At 34.2% G+C, this 14,936-nt stretch overlaps 1 protein-coding gene across 2 annotated transcripts in view; it reads right to left on the reverse strand.

The window, feature by feature from the left end:
• The window catches only part of SGCZ (sarcoglycan zeta), a gene marked incomplete at both ends in the record, with an annotated part of 464,568 nt that overhangs the window by 114,501 nt on the left and 335,131 nt on the right, over nucleotides 1–14,936 (reverse strand). For both annotated transcript variants that reach the window (XM_080797027.1, XM_080797026.1), the window contains one exon: nucleotides 8,032–8,119. In XM_080797027.1, the coding sequence (XP_080653153.1) occupies nucleotides 8,032–8,119 (88 nt within the window). The remainder of the gene's footprint in view (nucleotides 1–8,031; nucleotides 8,120–14,936) is intronic.

Here is a 14,936-nt window from a genome sequence, read left to right on the forward strand (position 1 = left end):
TAAGAAATTGCCACCTTAACCTTTGGCAATCAGCACACATCATTCAGCAGTCATCAACATCAAGAAAAAACCTTCCATCAGCAAAAAGATTATGACTCACTGAAAGCTCATATGATTAGTATTAGTATTTTTTTATCAATAAAAGACTTTTTTTAAACTAAAGTACTTTTTAAATTAAGGTATGTACACTTTTTTTTAGACATGCTATTGCACACTTAATAAACTACAAAATAAACATAACTTTTATCTGTACTGGGAAACCAGGACACTTGTTTGACTTGCTTTATTGCCATATTCAACTTAACTATAGTAGTCTAGAAACAGACCTGCAATATTTCCAGGTTATGGCTAAATAGGAAATAAGTGAACTTTTTCAGAGTGGCCATATCGTTTTGCGTTCCCAGCAGCAGCAGTGTACGACAATTCTAGTACCTCTACATCCATTCTAGCACTTGGTATTGTCTATACCTTTTATTTTAGTAATTGTAATTATTATGGTTTATGACTTCTCAGAGCTTTTAATGTGAAAATATGTATGATTAATGTCTTAGTAAATAATATTGAAGGCTTTATTCTCCACATATATTTACCCACAATTCTCCAATGTGGCCCAGGTTGTTGATAAATTCACTGATTCATTTTAAAAAGGTTCAAAATGTGTAAGAAATGAGCTTTTGGGTGTGGAGAATAAGGAAATCCAATATTGAGAACTTAGGAAGACAAATTATTCTTTTAGAACCACCTGCCCTATTGACCCTCCCAAAAAACTGACATGACGGGTTATGAGTTACTTTCAGTAATCTTTATAAAATGATAAAGATTGGCAAAAGCAATGTAAGATTAGAAATGAGATTTTTTTCTGAATGTTATGACATGAGAGTACATAGTTTCCAAAAGTTATGAGTTATTAATATGCTCTAATTCTTTAAAGGGAAAGGTATAGAGGATGGAATATTAAAATGCATTAGACTGATGTGTTTGTGAGCATTTAGAAAACAAAGCAGCAGACATGTGATCTCAGAATGGAAGACTTAAAACAAACCATGGCAAAATTAGATCAATACATGAAGGGAATGTATAGAATGAGATATTCGTAATTTCAGGCAAATATATGACAAAATATCTAAAGATAATATCGTGGGAAAACGTTGCAAGTGGACCCAGAGCTGATTATACACTTTAACCAGAGAATGCTGATTAAGGGATTGATAGCAACTTCAAAGTAGTCTTAAGAGATTTTGGTAATACTGTTTCCTCATTATGAGGAGTATGTTGTCAGTAGTCCAATAAATACTTGGAAACAGAAGAACTGCTCTTCATTTCTCCTTCTTCCTCTACTCAATTTTCTATTCCCACCAGGTTTCTTTTTCTGATTATGCATTATCTGACTTGTAATTTCTCCAAAACTACACATAAGATTAGACACTTAATCCAAAGTGAGACAAAAGAAAAAAGCTAATGTAGTTAACAGACCTAGACCATCATAGGTAATGGCCCTCCCTGGTATATCTCCTCTATTCCATGACCAGGCAATTAGCATTGCTCTATAGTTATGGGCTTGACTGAGACCTCATCTAGGGCTCCTGATACTGAAGTAAATGATCTTCTGCATACATATGAACCCCTAAATTTTATTTAGTTTCCTACCACCAGATGTTTTTTGATAATTAGTCCCATAACCTTACATTTGTGAACAGTATGCCCCATTAACCAAATTTCCAAAGATAAGTTTCTTATTAAGACCAACAGAAAACTTCATGTTCAATAAGTCAATTATGTATAAAACTCAAACGCACCTAAAATTCTGAGGTTCCACAAAGGGAGCCTCTTTAAAAACAAAGGTCAGTCCAGTGTATAAATTAAAGAGTCATTGATTTCAGGTAAGTCATATAGCTATAATGCTAATTAAGTGTAAAAAATATGAAGTTAGGGGCGCCTGGGTGGCTCAGTGGGTTAAAGCCTCTGCCTTCAGCTCAGATCATGATCTCAGGGTTCTGGGATCGAGCCCCACATCGGGCTCTCTGCTCAGCAGGGAGCCTGCTTCCTCCTCTCTGTCTCTCTCTCTCTGCCTGCCTCTCTGCCTACTTGTGATCTGTATCTGTCAAATAAATAAATAAAATCTTTAAAAAAAATATGAAGTTAGAAACCACTCTATTCCTATTTTGTTTATCCTAATTTTATTCATCACAAACTCTGTAATATATAATTTTCATTTTATTAAAACCTTAATACTAAAATTTAAACAGTGAGCTAGTCATAGCATATTTTGAATAACTTTATATAATCACAGACTTAATAAAATGGTTATTCATGTTTTTACGGTTTTCCTCTGTGTTATACAGTTAGAAATACTTAATGAGTTCTTGCATTAAACTTACTGAAAAAATCTGTATTATCTCCTTTAATCATCATATAAAGAGATGGGCTGGCTTAGGTAGAGCTAAGATTGAGGAGTATGGCACTTTTAAAATGCCTCAATGGAACCACCATTTCTCACTTTATCCTATTTCCCTCATTCTTAAGTACTTAAGATCAGATGTATTTCTTTGACACCTATAGGCATTATTACCAAAGATCTTAGTTTGAAACATGTATGTTGCCTGGAAGGGGAGAAAGTTCAAGATGTTTTCATATCAATCAAAGCATTAGTATCCACTGATTACTTTAGTGGGTTAGCTACTCATGGTCTTGAGAAGTAGAGGCCAACACCCTGCAGGGATGGTCTTTAGAACCATAACACAGAGCACTCTTAAATGGAGCTGGCCTCATAGAAGTATAACGGTTGATCCCAGACTAGGGCATGGAGTACCTAGAAGAAGGAGGATGGGAGCTAGCAAGGGTTGGAAATGACTAGCTAAACCATCTATTTCAGAATTTGGTCTAGGCTCCAGGAAGCAAAATCCTTAGTATTCTTTGATTCTGCATGTCTTACACTACAAATAAGTTTAATTGAATATTTGAGACAATGCATTTTTCTGTTTTTAAGGCAATAACAAACAGTAACACCACAAAAGTGGTAAACTGATTCAGGATGTTCAGACAATGATATGAAATAATCCTTTGAGGAGTGCCTTTGTGGCTCAGTCCTTTGAGCATCCGATTTTTGATTTCAGCTCAGGTCATGATCTCGCAGTTACAAGACAGAGCCCCACGTTGGGCTCCCCGCTCAGTGGGGAGTCCGATCAAGATTCTCTCCCTCCACCTCTCCTTCTCGCCCCCTATTCTGTCCTAATGTGCTCTCTCTCTCAAATGAATAAATATTTTTAAAAAATGAAATACTCCTATGATGAAACTTTTCAAAACATGCGCACTAAAAGACAAAACATGTGTCTTTTCTTCAGACACTGTAATTCTTATTACACCTGAGTTATACAGATTAAGGGTCCTAATTTTTATGAATGCCAGCCTTCTCCCAATAGCACAGTCATCTACTTCGACGTACTATTTTCTCAAATTGATTAATTAGTATTAGCTTAGTTAATTTAACAATGAGCTCTGAAATATCAACAATGCATTTAATCATTTAAAATGCGTGTGCCATACTCAACCTAAGTGTTTCATTGATCTATTCTCCCAGATTTGCACAGCCTCTTTTACCTAAAATATTCATTCTTATTAAGTTGTCCCAGACTATTACAGCATTCTTTATGTTAAAAAAATTAGTCAATGACAAAAAACATAAATTTGGTACGTGAGAATAATCTGTAACCTTCTACTTTTTATATGTCCTACACCATCTGCAGTCAATTAAGTGATTCCCAGGTGTTCACAGTAATTGCTTTAACGCAAGATTACATGTCACTTTAGGGGTCATTAAATATTTATTACAAAACCCTCATCTACATTTTTCTCCATTTATTTAGGGACAAAACATGCTGATGTTTAGTTTTGACAAAAACAAACTTATTGGACTTGTTGAATTAATTTGTGGATTAAACGTCATAAAATATCTTTTTATAAGCCAAAATTTGGTGAAATAATAAGAATAATGATGCTGAGCTAGTTGTGCTTATTTATATTCCTCATTTTAAGTGAAAAATAATGTACTTATAATTTGTGGCTAAGATGTAAAAAAATCAAATCAGATGTCATTTTACAGGACTAGTGAATAGTGGGGAATTTAATGGGCCATCTCTAAAGGTAAAATAGATTTTACATTCAGGAAACAACTACAGAGATAACCTAGCATAATACTCATTTCATAGATAAGTAAATCCAAGAAGTGTGGCCAATTGTACAGAATTAGTTACATACAGATCTAATGAAAATTATAATAATTAGAGTATACTAAAGTGTTCCAATATATGTGAAGTTTTCCAAGTACTTCACATCTGTTCACTTACTCAAGTCTCACATCTACTGTATGAGAGGGACACTCATGTTATCTGCATGAAAGCCTGGAGTATGGAGAATGCCCTGAGTAACCCGGTCATAGTGCTGGGAAGTGCCAGGTTTGGGATTTAGCTGGTCCCAGAATCCATGCTCTTAACTATTAAAATATAATTCCTTTCTAAAACTACTTTCTTATTAAAGTATGATTTCTAGGTGAATATATTCTTCTAGAACATTTTGATATATAAATCACATGATTATCCTCATAATATCAGTGTTAGTGTAAAATCCACATATTTTGAAAATAATTTTCACTAAGCTTATGTTCTGATGTTGTTTGGTTATCTATAACATTTCTTAATAGTCATAATTCAAAGTGCCTTTCTAGCAAGAATGTTTTGTGACAGGCATTGTGAAATCTTTGGGTATATAGATTAACTTTAATTTGAGGAACATTAGAAAATTCTCATGGCTTAATCAATCTAATAAACACTATTGTAAAATAAATTCTTAATAGTAACATAGTTATTGTTAAAATTATGTGATTAAATTATGTGATTCACTTTAGAGATCATGCGATTTTATTCACTGCTTGCATTACTGAAGATTTATTTTACTGTGATAGGTGACAGCAAATATTTTTAGAAAAGCTTCTAGACTCTAATTACCTTGTAGCATATTGCATTGGATAAAATGCTGATGTCTCAGTCAATCCTTCAGCGTGTAGTCACTGACTCAAAATGTTTATTTAAGTCTTATGCCAGCTTTTTTTCCTAGTACTTTCCTTACACCAATTCTATGGGGTAGCCCATGTGCTCTGTGTGTGTGTGTGTGTGTGTGTGTGTGTGTGTGTGTGTGTGCCTGTCTGCCTGTTTTGGATACCAGAAATATATGGAGGTGGCCAGAGGAGCATCGACACAGTTAACAGTCTTAGGATCTTCAGTTTTTACTAAAGGTTACCAATTTTATCATCAGTTCACTTCACTTCTGAACTGAGGAGACCCAGTCACAAACACTAGCATTTTGGGTTCTCACTTCATCTGACCAATGACAAGCCCAGGTGAAAGTATACATCAGAAGGAATACTTAATAGGAATACCAGCCTAAATTTTTATCCCTGAATTAAACTGAACTGGCAAACATGTTCTGTTCCTTGCTTCACAATTACTTTATCCGTGCACTTTGTGGTCACGCTCTGAACTTTCCTTAAAGCACCAGACCATAGTGTTGGCAGGCTGGTGCTTCTTTGGGTGGAGAGTTGCTAAAAATAGTGTACACTATTTCATCCAGTTTCTATTAAACAACGTGTCCATTTTGTTCAGGGCATGTGAGAGGAAAACTCTGGTTTTCCATAAAAAGTTCAGATGTTTCTCCTTAAACATAGTAGGATCATGTCATTAGTCACATTTCTTTTTACACCTTTACCACCAGGAAGTTCAGTGTGGTTTAATTAATCATTATGTAGGATACAAATAGCTTTCGTATGGATATAGAATGTATTACTTTTTATGTAATTATATATATATGTACATTTTAATTTTTTATCTCTTTATAAACTTGCGGTATTTAAAAAAATGGTTGTTTCATCATATGGACTTTATTATTAGTGTATACTGACTCAAAATCCTGAGAAAACAAATCAAAGAAAAATATTCTCGTTAAAGAATCTTAATGCCAAATTGTTCTCGCCAAGCATATCTTTTCTTATCTTTAAAAAAAAAAACCAAATTTGAGTGTATATAGCTTATTGACAGCCACTACAAAAGGCAGAGAACCAGTAAAGAAGCACGTCTGCCATTCAGTACTCCCACTCCCTGACTGGCTGTCTGGTAAATCCCCTTGGGCAATGAAGGCAAGCCCCTCAGACCTCAGAAGGAGCCAAAAAAGTCAACTCTGTTGCAGAAGCTGCCTCTAATTGTTTTTATTTTATGTGGCGTTTAATCCTCAGAATGTGAATTATGAAAAGCAAACCAGCACTAAGTGATAATATCATTTTGTTGAATTTCTTGCAAATGACACTGTCTTATTACTATATAGTAAAACTTACTTAAGGCATCCATGACTCTCAGCTTTGAAGAAGTAATGAAGAAAGACAGAAAAATGAGAAATTACAGATTGTAATTAAGGTTTCTATGTAATTTGGATATGGATATGTCACTGATTCTTGATAAATGGAATGAATATATCCAAGATGAGTCAATGATTTTGACAATAAAAGTTAGCAGTTCCTGGGAGTGAATTTATTCTCCAAAATTTACTGAGTCATTAAACAAGGAGAATTATGATGATATAGGAGATCTTAGATGTAGCATATGATTGTGACTCTAAGCAGATTTTAAAATATTTAGAACAATGACATTCCAATTATTTAATATCCAATTGCTATTAATGTTTTACTGAGATAATGTTACAGACATGGAATTATAGACCTTCTTATCATGCTTATACTATAGGACCACACAGCAGCTATTTTGGGTTTCCCAAACATGATCACTTGTGACTGAGGGAGACTATCGAAAAAAATATATAAAACAAAACAAGCCCTACCCATTAATATTACTTCCTGTTCAACTTTTCAATTTATCCTCCTTTGATTTTTATCCTCCAGTGTTCAACTGATGATGACTAGTGACCAACTTCTATGATGTGAACATAATGTAAAATAAAACTGAATTATTATAAAGTGCAAACATATTTTTGGAAATACACATATGTTAAAATATAAATTGCATTTTTTGTTTCATTTAAGCAAATAACATATCAATAAGTATTTCATATGCCTACAAAGGAAGTAAACACAATCAAATTAATGTTTATAAATCCCACTTTTCAAATGCTATAGTCTTGTGTAACTTAAAAAGAACTACTAGAAATATACATTTATGTTAAGGTGCTCATTACATTTTTTGTTAAGATAAGGACAACTCATTCCTTGAAAATATAATTTACTACTTATACTTTTTTTTACACACATATATTATCAATATTGGGTAATTTCTCCACAAAAAAGTACAGCATTCTAAAGATATTTTGACAGTTATACACAAATCAAATCTTTTTATTATTTTACATAATTATGACTGACTTCTTATTTGCCTGTTTTCTTATAAAAATTGAGTCAAATAATAATGCCATGTAATACAAATCACTAATTTTTTGACGATATGAGAAAACAATAATATTTTATCATTAGGTTATGTTTATAACTTCTAAAGCCTATAAATCTTAAAATATAAATAATCTCAACACCAGATATAGAAGTAACTGATAAATGTTAAGATTTACTATATTCAACTAATATGCCACTTCTAATTTACATTAGCAGATAATATCTCTTAGGACATTATTTACCTAAAACAAAGGACATGGAGACCACATGCTGTTATATCTCATGTGTTGTATATACACCAGGAAGATATTTGTTAGAAAAATGGTACATTTCATAATTCAAGAGTAATTACAATAAAATATATGTAATTGTCTCATAGTGACACATTGACAAGAATAAGAACTGCCAAATAGAGGAAACTCTAATTAGTTTATGAAAAATCAAATCTTATGCAAGATAGATAGGCCGAAAAAAGATGTCTAATTTTATATTAGAGAAATAACAGACTTTTGCTTTTCCCAATTTAAACAATCACAAATCTTCAAATGGAGTAAGATGGTAAAAGCAATCTTTACACCCAAAGTACTCACCTACTGTCAGCTGTCCAGTTAACTGCCCCATGTGATTTCTTGCATTCACTGTTACATTCCTGTCAGACTGTAAGACCAGTGGACTATCCTGGGAAAGATGTATAAAACAAAGAAATCAAATAAAAATAGAAATAGAGTCAAACTTAATCTCTAAAACTATACTGCATTAGTTTGGGTATTACCAAAATTCTATTCCTTTGTTTTATACTAAGCATTTATTTTAACATCCCAAATATTGACTGGATAATATGAAAAAAATACAGGTATTTCATCATATCTACTTGACAGGATAGGAATGTTTCCACTTTGGTAAATGGACATTAACATTTGACAGAATAATTTCCAACTCTACCAATTGCTGTATGTCCAAGGTGTAGACACTTCCTCCCCTCTCCTTCTCCCAGTGGAATATGTCTACCTATGGAGATGTTTTAAACCCTACCCAAATGAGGAAGTTCCTTTTTAAGTTGAATTTGCAACTTTCAGATACCAGCTGAAGTGTTATCTCATCAAAACTGCCTCCCCTACAAATTCATTCTATCTCCAAACTCCCAGTCTCCATTTATTTTGTTCAAAGTACTCATCACAAGGCAAATTTATTTTGCATATGTATGCATTTACTTGGTTTCATTTGTTTCTGTCACAAAAGGAAATGTCCATGTGACAGGAACCACGACAGTCATGTGTATACAATTATACCCTCACTGTTTAGCATACTGCTTTAAAAAAAAATTTAGTAGGTATTTTTTGAGTGGGTAAATAAATTTTCTTATAAATGATATTAGTTTGTTTGTTTACCTCACATGGGAATGCCCTATAAATCTCAGAATGGTTTATGTAGGGAGGTATATAAAATATAAGAATATGTTTGCCTGGAAATTTTCATTTAGGATATCTAACCTTGGTTAGATGTTTATTTTTATCACTAATTTAGCACTTAACAGTGAAATAATTTATTGAAGGATATTACCTACTGCCTTAGGAAGCTGCATAGTGGGCTTCTGCCACCATGGATCAGACAAGTAATTTATACTGCCTACATTTTCATTTTCATGATCTAAAATATAAGCAGGGTGATCATTTACAAACTGTCCATCCATTCACTCATCAAGTATTTATTGAGAGCTCACTGCGCATGCTGTAACGTTCCAGAGGTTTGGGACATTTCAGTGATTGAAACGGAACAATGCCTGCCCTCATGGAGCTTTTAATCAAGGTAAAAAAATTCTACGAAAATCTCTCCCAATACCATCCTCACGATCCAGGTGATATGTCACTTCTATGTCAATGTAAATACACAAGTGCTTTTACATATAAGCTATAAAAAAAACTCTTTCAAGATTAGGATTTGAGATTTGTGATTTGGAGATACATAAGAAGGGCTTTATAAGCTTTTTCCTAAAGCTGATTTGTACCACTTCTGCCTAGATCCAAAGCACTGGGTAAAGAAGCACACACATACACGCACATACACACATACACTCACACTGTGTGCATGCATGCTTTCTTTTCAAAGTGGGTTTTGCTACTATGTGTAAACTAAGATGTGTTTTTTTAAATTAATTTTCCACATTTTGAAGAATACTTTTACTCTGTAAAGTGAGACTTGGTTGTACAAAGCCACTATAGTTAATTTCATTCTCTTTCTTACCACAACTCATTTCTTTGTGTCACAAATCGGAAGCATTACCTATACAATTTCAAAAAATATACCTAGTCCTCTTTCCATAGGTATTTCTATGCTGCAGTAACCCATCTTTGCAAATATCTAATGTATTTTAAATTTATTCTATCTTTCCTTTGGGGCAATGTGTTACAATTCTGTTTACAGTATAGGTCATGGACTAAGGGCTGCAGGCAATTAGATCCTGTAAAGATACTGCACAAAGAAGAGGGTTCTTAAAAGCAGACAAAGATTCTATTCTAGGATGGTAGAATTAATTACATGTAACTCATGCATTTAAACAGGGGGTTTTGAATCCAATAAAATTAATATGAATGTAAGAAACAGCAAAAGCCTCTAAAGTAACTTGCAGTTCCAAACACTGTAAAAATACACTGGTTGAATTTTAATTCAGACTGCTTTAATATTTTTATGAAATAACATACACAATTAATGTTTAGATTTTTAAAAGTCGATGATAATATTTGCTTTTATTTGCTCTGCTAAACCTAAATTTCTGGGAACTATAGCATAAAAAAGCATAACCATTAATATTGTGTCATTTCAGAACTAGGTAAGTATATTAAAATAATTATAGCCTTACTAAATATTTTAAGATGAGAGAATAGTCCATTATAAAAGGCAATATGAAATTCATCTGACTCAGTAGAGAGATACTTGAGTTAGAAGTGAAAATCTAATCATTATATGTCTTTGTTTACAACACTTCAATCCACTTTTCCCTTACTGTAACTACAGAAATGAGGTTCTCCCCCTGGCATTCGTCCATTTTTTCTCCCATGAGTCCACTAAATTTCCCCTCAGAATTAAATATTTGTATCTAGATTAAGACTTCACCATGATAAAAATAGCCATCTTTTTACTAAAACTCGAAGCACATAGCTTTCAGGGGTAATGAACAATTCTGTATGCTGCATTCACATGGACATTAATGTACTAATACGTTATACTAAATTGTTAAAAAAATAGACAGGTGAGCTGAATCAAAACAAGTAATTATTGGGGTGTCTGCCTGGCTCAGCGGGAAGAGCATGAAACTCTTGCTCTGGGGGCCATGAGTCTGAGCCCCACTTTGGGTGCATACGATTAAACAAATAAAGAAATCAGGACAGTGACATCTCTGGGGCTTAGAACCGTGGCTTATGCATGACATTTTATTTAACACCCACTCAGTACTAATTCAAATATACATATGTGATAAACACATACATGATAAAAATGATAGCAACATCCACAGAAGATAGAATCCTCAGCAATCTGTAAATCTAATACTAACCACTTTTTTTAGGGTAAAAATTAGCACTAAGAACCTACCTCTTTCCAAAAAAAGATTGACATTTAAGAACACTTATATCTCCTTTCTTGTGTTCATCTCTCCAAAGGTTTATGTGTAAGAAAATAATTTCCACTAGGAAATCATCGCTTTCCACTCTCTGCTCTACATTCCTTCCTTACAGTGCTTTGTCTTATATTCCTGTATTCCAAGACTTTGAAGGCTAGTGTCTAATATCAGATATTTAAAAAAAAAAAACCATAGCAGTACTCTCAGAGCTTATTCTTGCTGAAGGATATCAAGGGGAGAAACTTATTTGCTAGTCTTATCTCAAGGAGGAGACATAAGACATAAAAATTTTGTGTGAGAGTAAGTAAGTGGGTGGCATATTATTCTGCACAATATAGTAATATAAATATCTTTTCTTTTTGGAGAAAAAAAAAAACCTTTCATCTTTTGATTCAAATATCTGTTGTTGAAAACCAGGAAATCTCCTGGCAGGTAAATCAGAGTGTTCTGGAGTTGCCTTGCATCTTGGCTATAACTCCAGGAAACCTATCTGCCTTCTTAGCTACTCTTCAGACAAAGCAGGTGGGAGACCCAGTGATACCATTAAGTGGGCCTGAAAGTCCGTTTATGATTCTTCCATGCACACATTTTTAACACCAAGGGCCTGATTGAAACCTTACTAATGGTTTTAGAAAAATTATGCAATATGTCCTTCTTATTTCAATGTTTTTTTCAGAGGCAGTGCAAGTGAATAAGGTTAAAAACAGAAAGATTCCTTTCTTCTCATTTTTATTGTGTCTGCCTTCATTTATCTTGCATATTTACTGATTACCTCCAATGTGTCCACCTGTTTGCTAGTTACTGGATAAAAAACAGAAACAAGGGGGACAAACTTTCTTTTCTTATGGAGTTCATAACCTACCAGATAAAGCTAGACAATTCACCACATAAATAGAAAAATAACAACAACAAAAAGCTCAGAGAACGCTACTAGTAGTAAACTGCTGTCATAGAGACTTTTCTCATAAAGTGTAAGTTATATTGATGAGAAGAAACTGTTTTTGCATGCATTTAGGTGTTGTATGTAAGAGGCACTTCTTCTTTCTTTCACACCTATTAAGTTGTAGAAATAGCAGTCACAGGAGCAGCTAGTGCCTACTGGCACTTATTCATGCCAGACTCTGTTCTAAACACTCTACATGTATGAGCTCATCTTCTCAGTAGCTTAAAATAAAACCACCCATGAAAGAATCAAAAAATAAACTGGTTGCAAGACAGACAGTGCACCCCCTGTTTGAGTTCAAGTAGCGAGTCTGCCAAAAACTTTCTGCTTCACTTGGCAAGTCACTCAACATCTCTGAACCATGACTGCTTCATCTGCAAATGGGGTAATAATACATAATTTGTGGGCTTTTTATGGGGAATTAATGAGATGATATATACAAAATGCTTAGATTAGTAGCTAGCCTTTGCTAAAGGCACTGTTAGTGTTTTGCTTTTATTTATTCCTCACTGTAATTATAGTATTCTACTAATAACAGTGCTTAGCTACTGTCATTTCTATTTTACAAATGAATAAATTTCAGCAAAGAAAGTGTAAGCCACTTGCTTTAAATCACACAAGTAATAAATGACAGAGCAAGTATTGGAACCCAGCAATTTGGGTCTAGAATCTCCCTTGTCTACCACTGTGACATACTGCCTCTCTGGTGGTGATTCAGTTCTAGACTTTCTATGATGTCAGATCAAAATGTGAGAATAAATTTAAAAAATGAAGAAAGTATAATTTAAAATTAAAAGGACAATCTAGGGGCACCTGGATGGCTCAGTGGTTTAAGCCTATGCCACCAGCTCAGGTCATGATCTCAGGGTCTTGGGATCGAGCCCCACATCAGGCTCTCTGCTCAGCGGGGAGCCTGCTTCCCCCTCTCTCTCTGCCTGCTTCTCTGCCTACTTGTGATCTCTCTCTCTCTGTGTCAAATAAATAAATAAAAATCTAAAAAAAAAAAAAGGACAATCTCATATATACACGGTCTTAGAATATAAGACGAGATCCACACTGCCATCACCCACATTTCAGTAAGTCTGGTTCATTTTGTTTCATTTTGTTTTCTCAGGTTCTACAGCAGAAGTATATACTCTTGAACTGCCCTCTGCACCCATATTTTAGAATGTATCACTCAGCATACTTGCTATCCTGAAAGTGAACATAATTAATGATCTGTATTGTTTGGTGTACATGGCATGCATCTGGCATGTCATTTCTTGAATTTATACAAATTGACCTGATTTTTACCAGGTGCAGTTTCTTATCCTCACTGACCAATATTACACAGCCTTGCAATAAACCTACATCACCCCCAAATTCTCTATCTTCCTTCTCAAAATTCAATCGGCTATGTTAGAAGTGTCCCTTAAATATACTCTTTCCTGTGACCGCTCCTGTAACAGACTCGCAACTCACATCACAACAACCACTTTCTCCTTACACTGATTCTTCATATCCAGCGTTACCTAAAACATTTTTTAAAATATTGGCATGCTCGAATTAAAACAGAACAACAACAACAATTTATTGATTCCTCAATCCCAGCTTGGAAAAAAATTCACATTCATAACATGTAAGGTACTTTACAATATGATCCAATCCTGCTTGTGTAGCTCTGCTTCATACCACTTCGCCATACAAGAATGACCCAGATTTCCCTTGTTTCTGAAAATATGCCACTTCTGTGCCTTCTCATCTTCTGTTCCCCCTGCCTGAAATTCTTACCCGCTTCTCCGTAACTGGCAAAATCCTATTTTTCAAGGTTCAGCTCTAAGTTCCATCATTTCTGAAGCGTTTCTGCTCCTCCAGCATTAAAGTTCACCTCCCACTCTCCAGGGCCTCAATCAGTGTTGATGTCTATCACAGTTCTTGTCATGAGATTTTTGCTTTGTTTTGTTTTGATCATTCCTTTATTTATATTCTCCATTAGACTGGGGCTGGTGAAAGCATAGGTGTTGTCATTTTCCTTAGCTCACGCAGCCTTTTGAAAGCAGAGTTTGTGTCATGCTTGGCACCTAGTTCATGTTCAATAAATGTCTGCTGAGTGAATGAATTGAACTGAGCACATTTACAACATAATGCACTCAGGCTACCCTGGGTTTACCCGGACTTGTGTGCAGGCCACACTGAACTTACCAAGTTTTACAACATACATACATACATACATACATTGATTGATTGATTGATTGATTGCCCAGAGCAAGGTTTCTAAAAAGCCATGGAAGTGGAACAAATTGTATCATATTATGTGATTTACAGTCATCATCTCTGCACAAGGCAGACTTCATTCCTTTCACGAAGCATCTGATCCACTTAAGAAGCTGAAAACACTTTACAGACCTGTACTCCTGGGGCTTTTAATATATTATATGTTAATAAAAAATAAAAAAAATATATTTAAAAAAAGCCACACACACAGTAAACACAAAGGAAACTTAACTCAAGAAATATCCTAATTAAAAAAAGTGAAGAAGCTGAAAACACAGATAATATTTTAATTCTTTGGTTAAGAAAACAATTACTTGAAAATTTATTTCCTTCAGAGTGCAAAGCATTTAACTGTTGAAATTTGTATTTTAAAGGTAGAAGAAATACTGATCATGAAAAGGAATCTATCTACAGGTGTTAAAGTGACCTCCTCAAAATCGCAGTGGTCACATTTTAACCTGCACGGGAAGCAGTGAAGGGGAGAGAGCATACATTCACCAGTCAGCTTTTCTGTTTCTATTCGAACACTTTTATTGAGAATTTCTCACTTTCATTAATTTTTGGTTATAAATTATTGAATCACGAAGGTCACACTACCAGGAATATCTTGTGAGGATGATGGCTCTTCTGACTCCTTCCTGTCTCTTTAAAGCTATAAAGTAAACCTACTAGTCTAGACATAC

This window comes from Martes martes, assembly GCF_963455335.1.
Source record: "Martes martes genome assembly, chromosome: 2".
Taxonomy (NCBI): Eukaryota; Metazoa; Chordata; class Mammalia; order Carnivora; family Mustelidae; genus Martes; species Martes martes.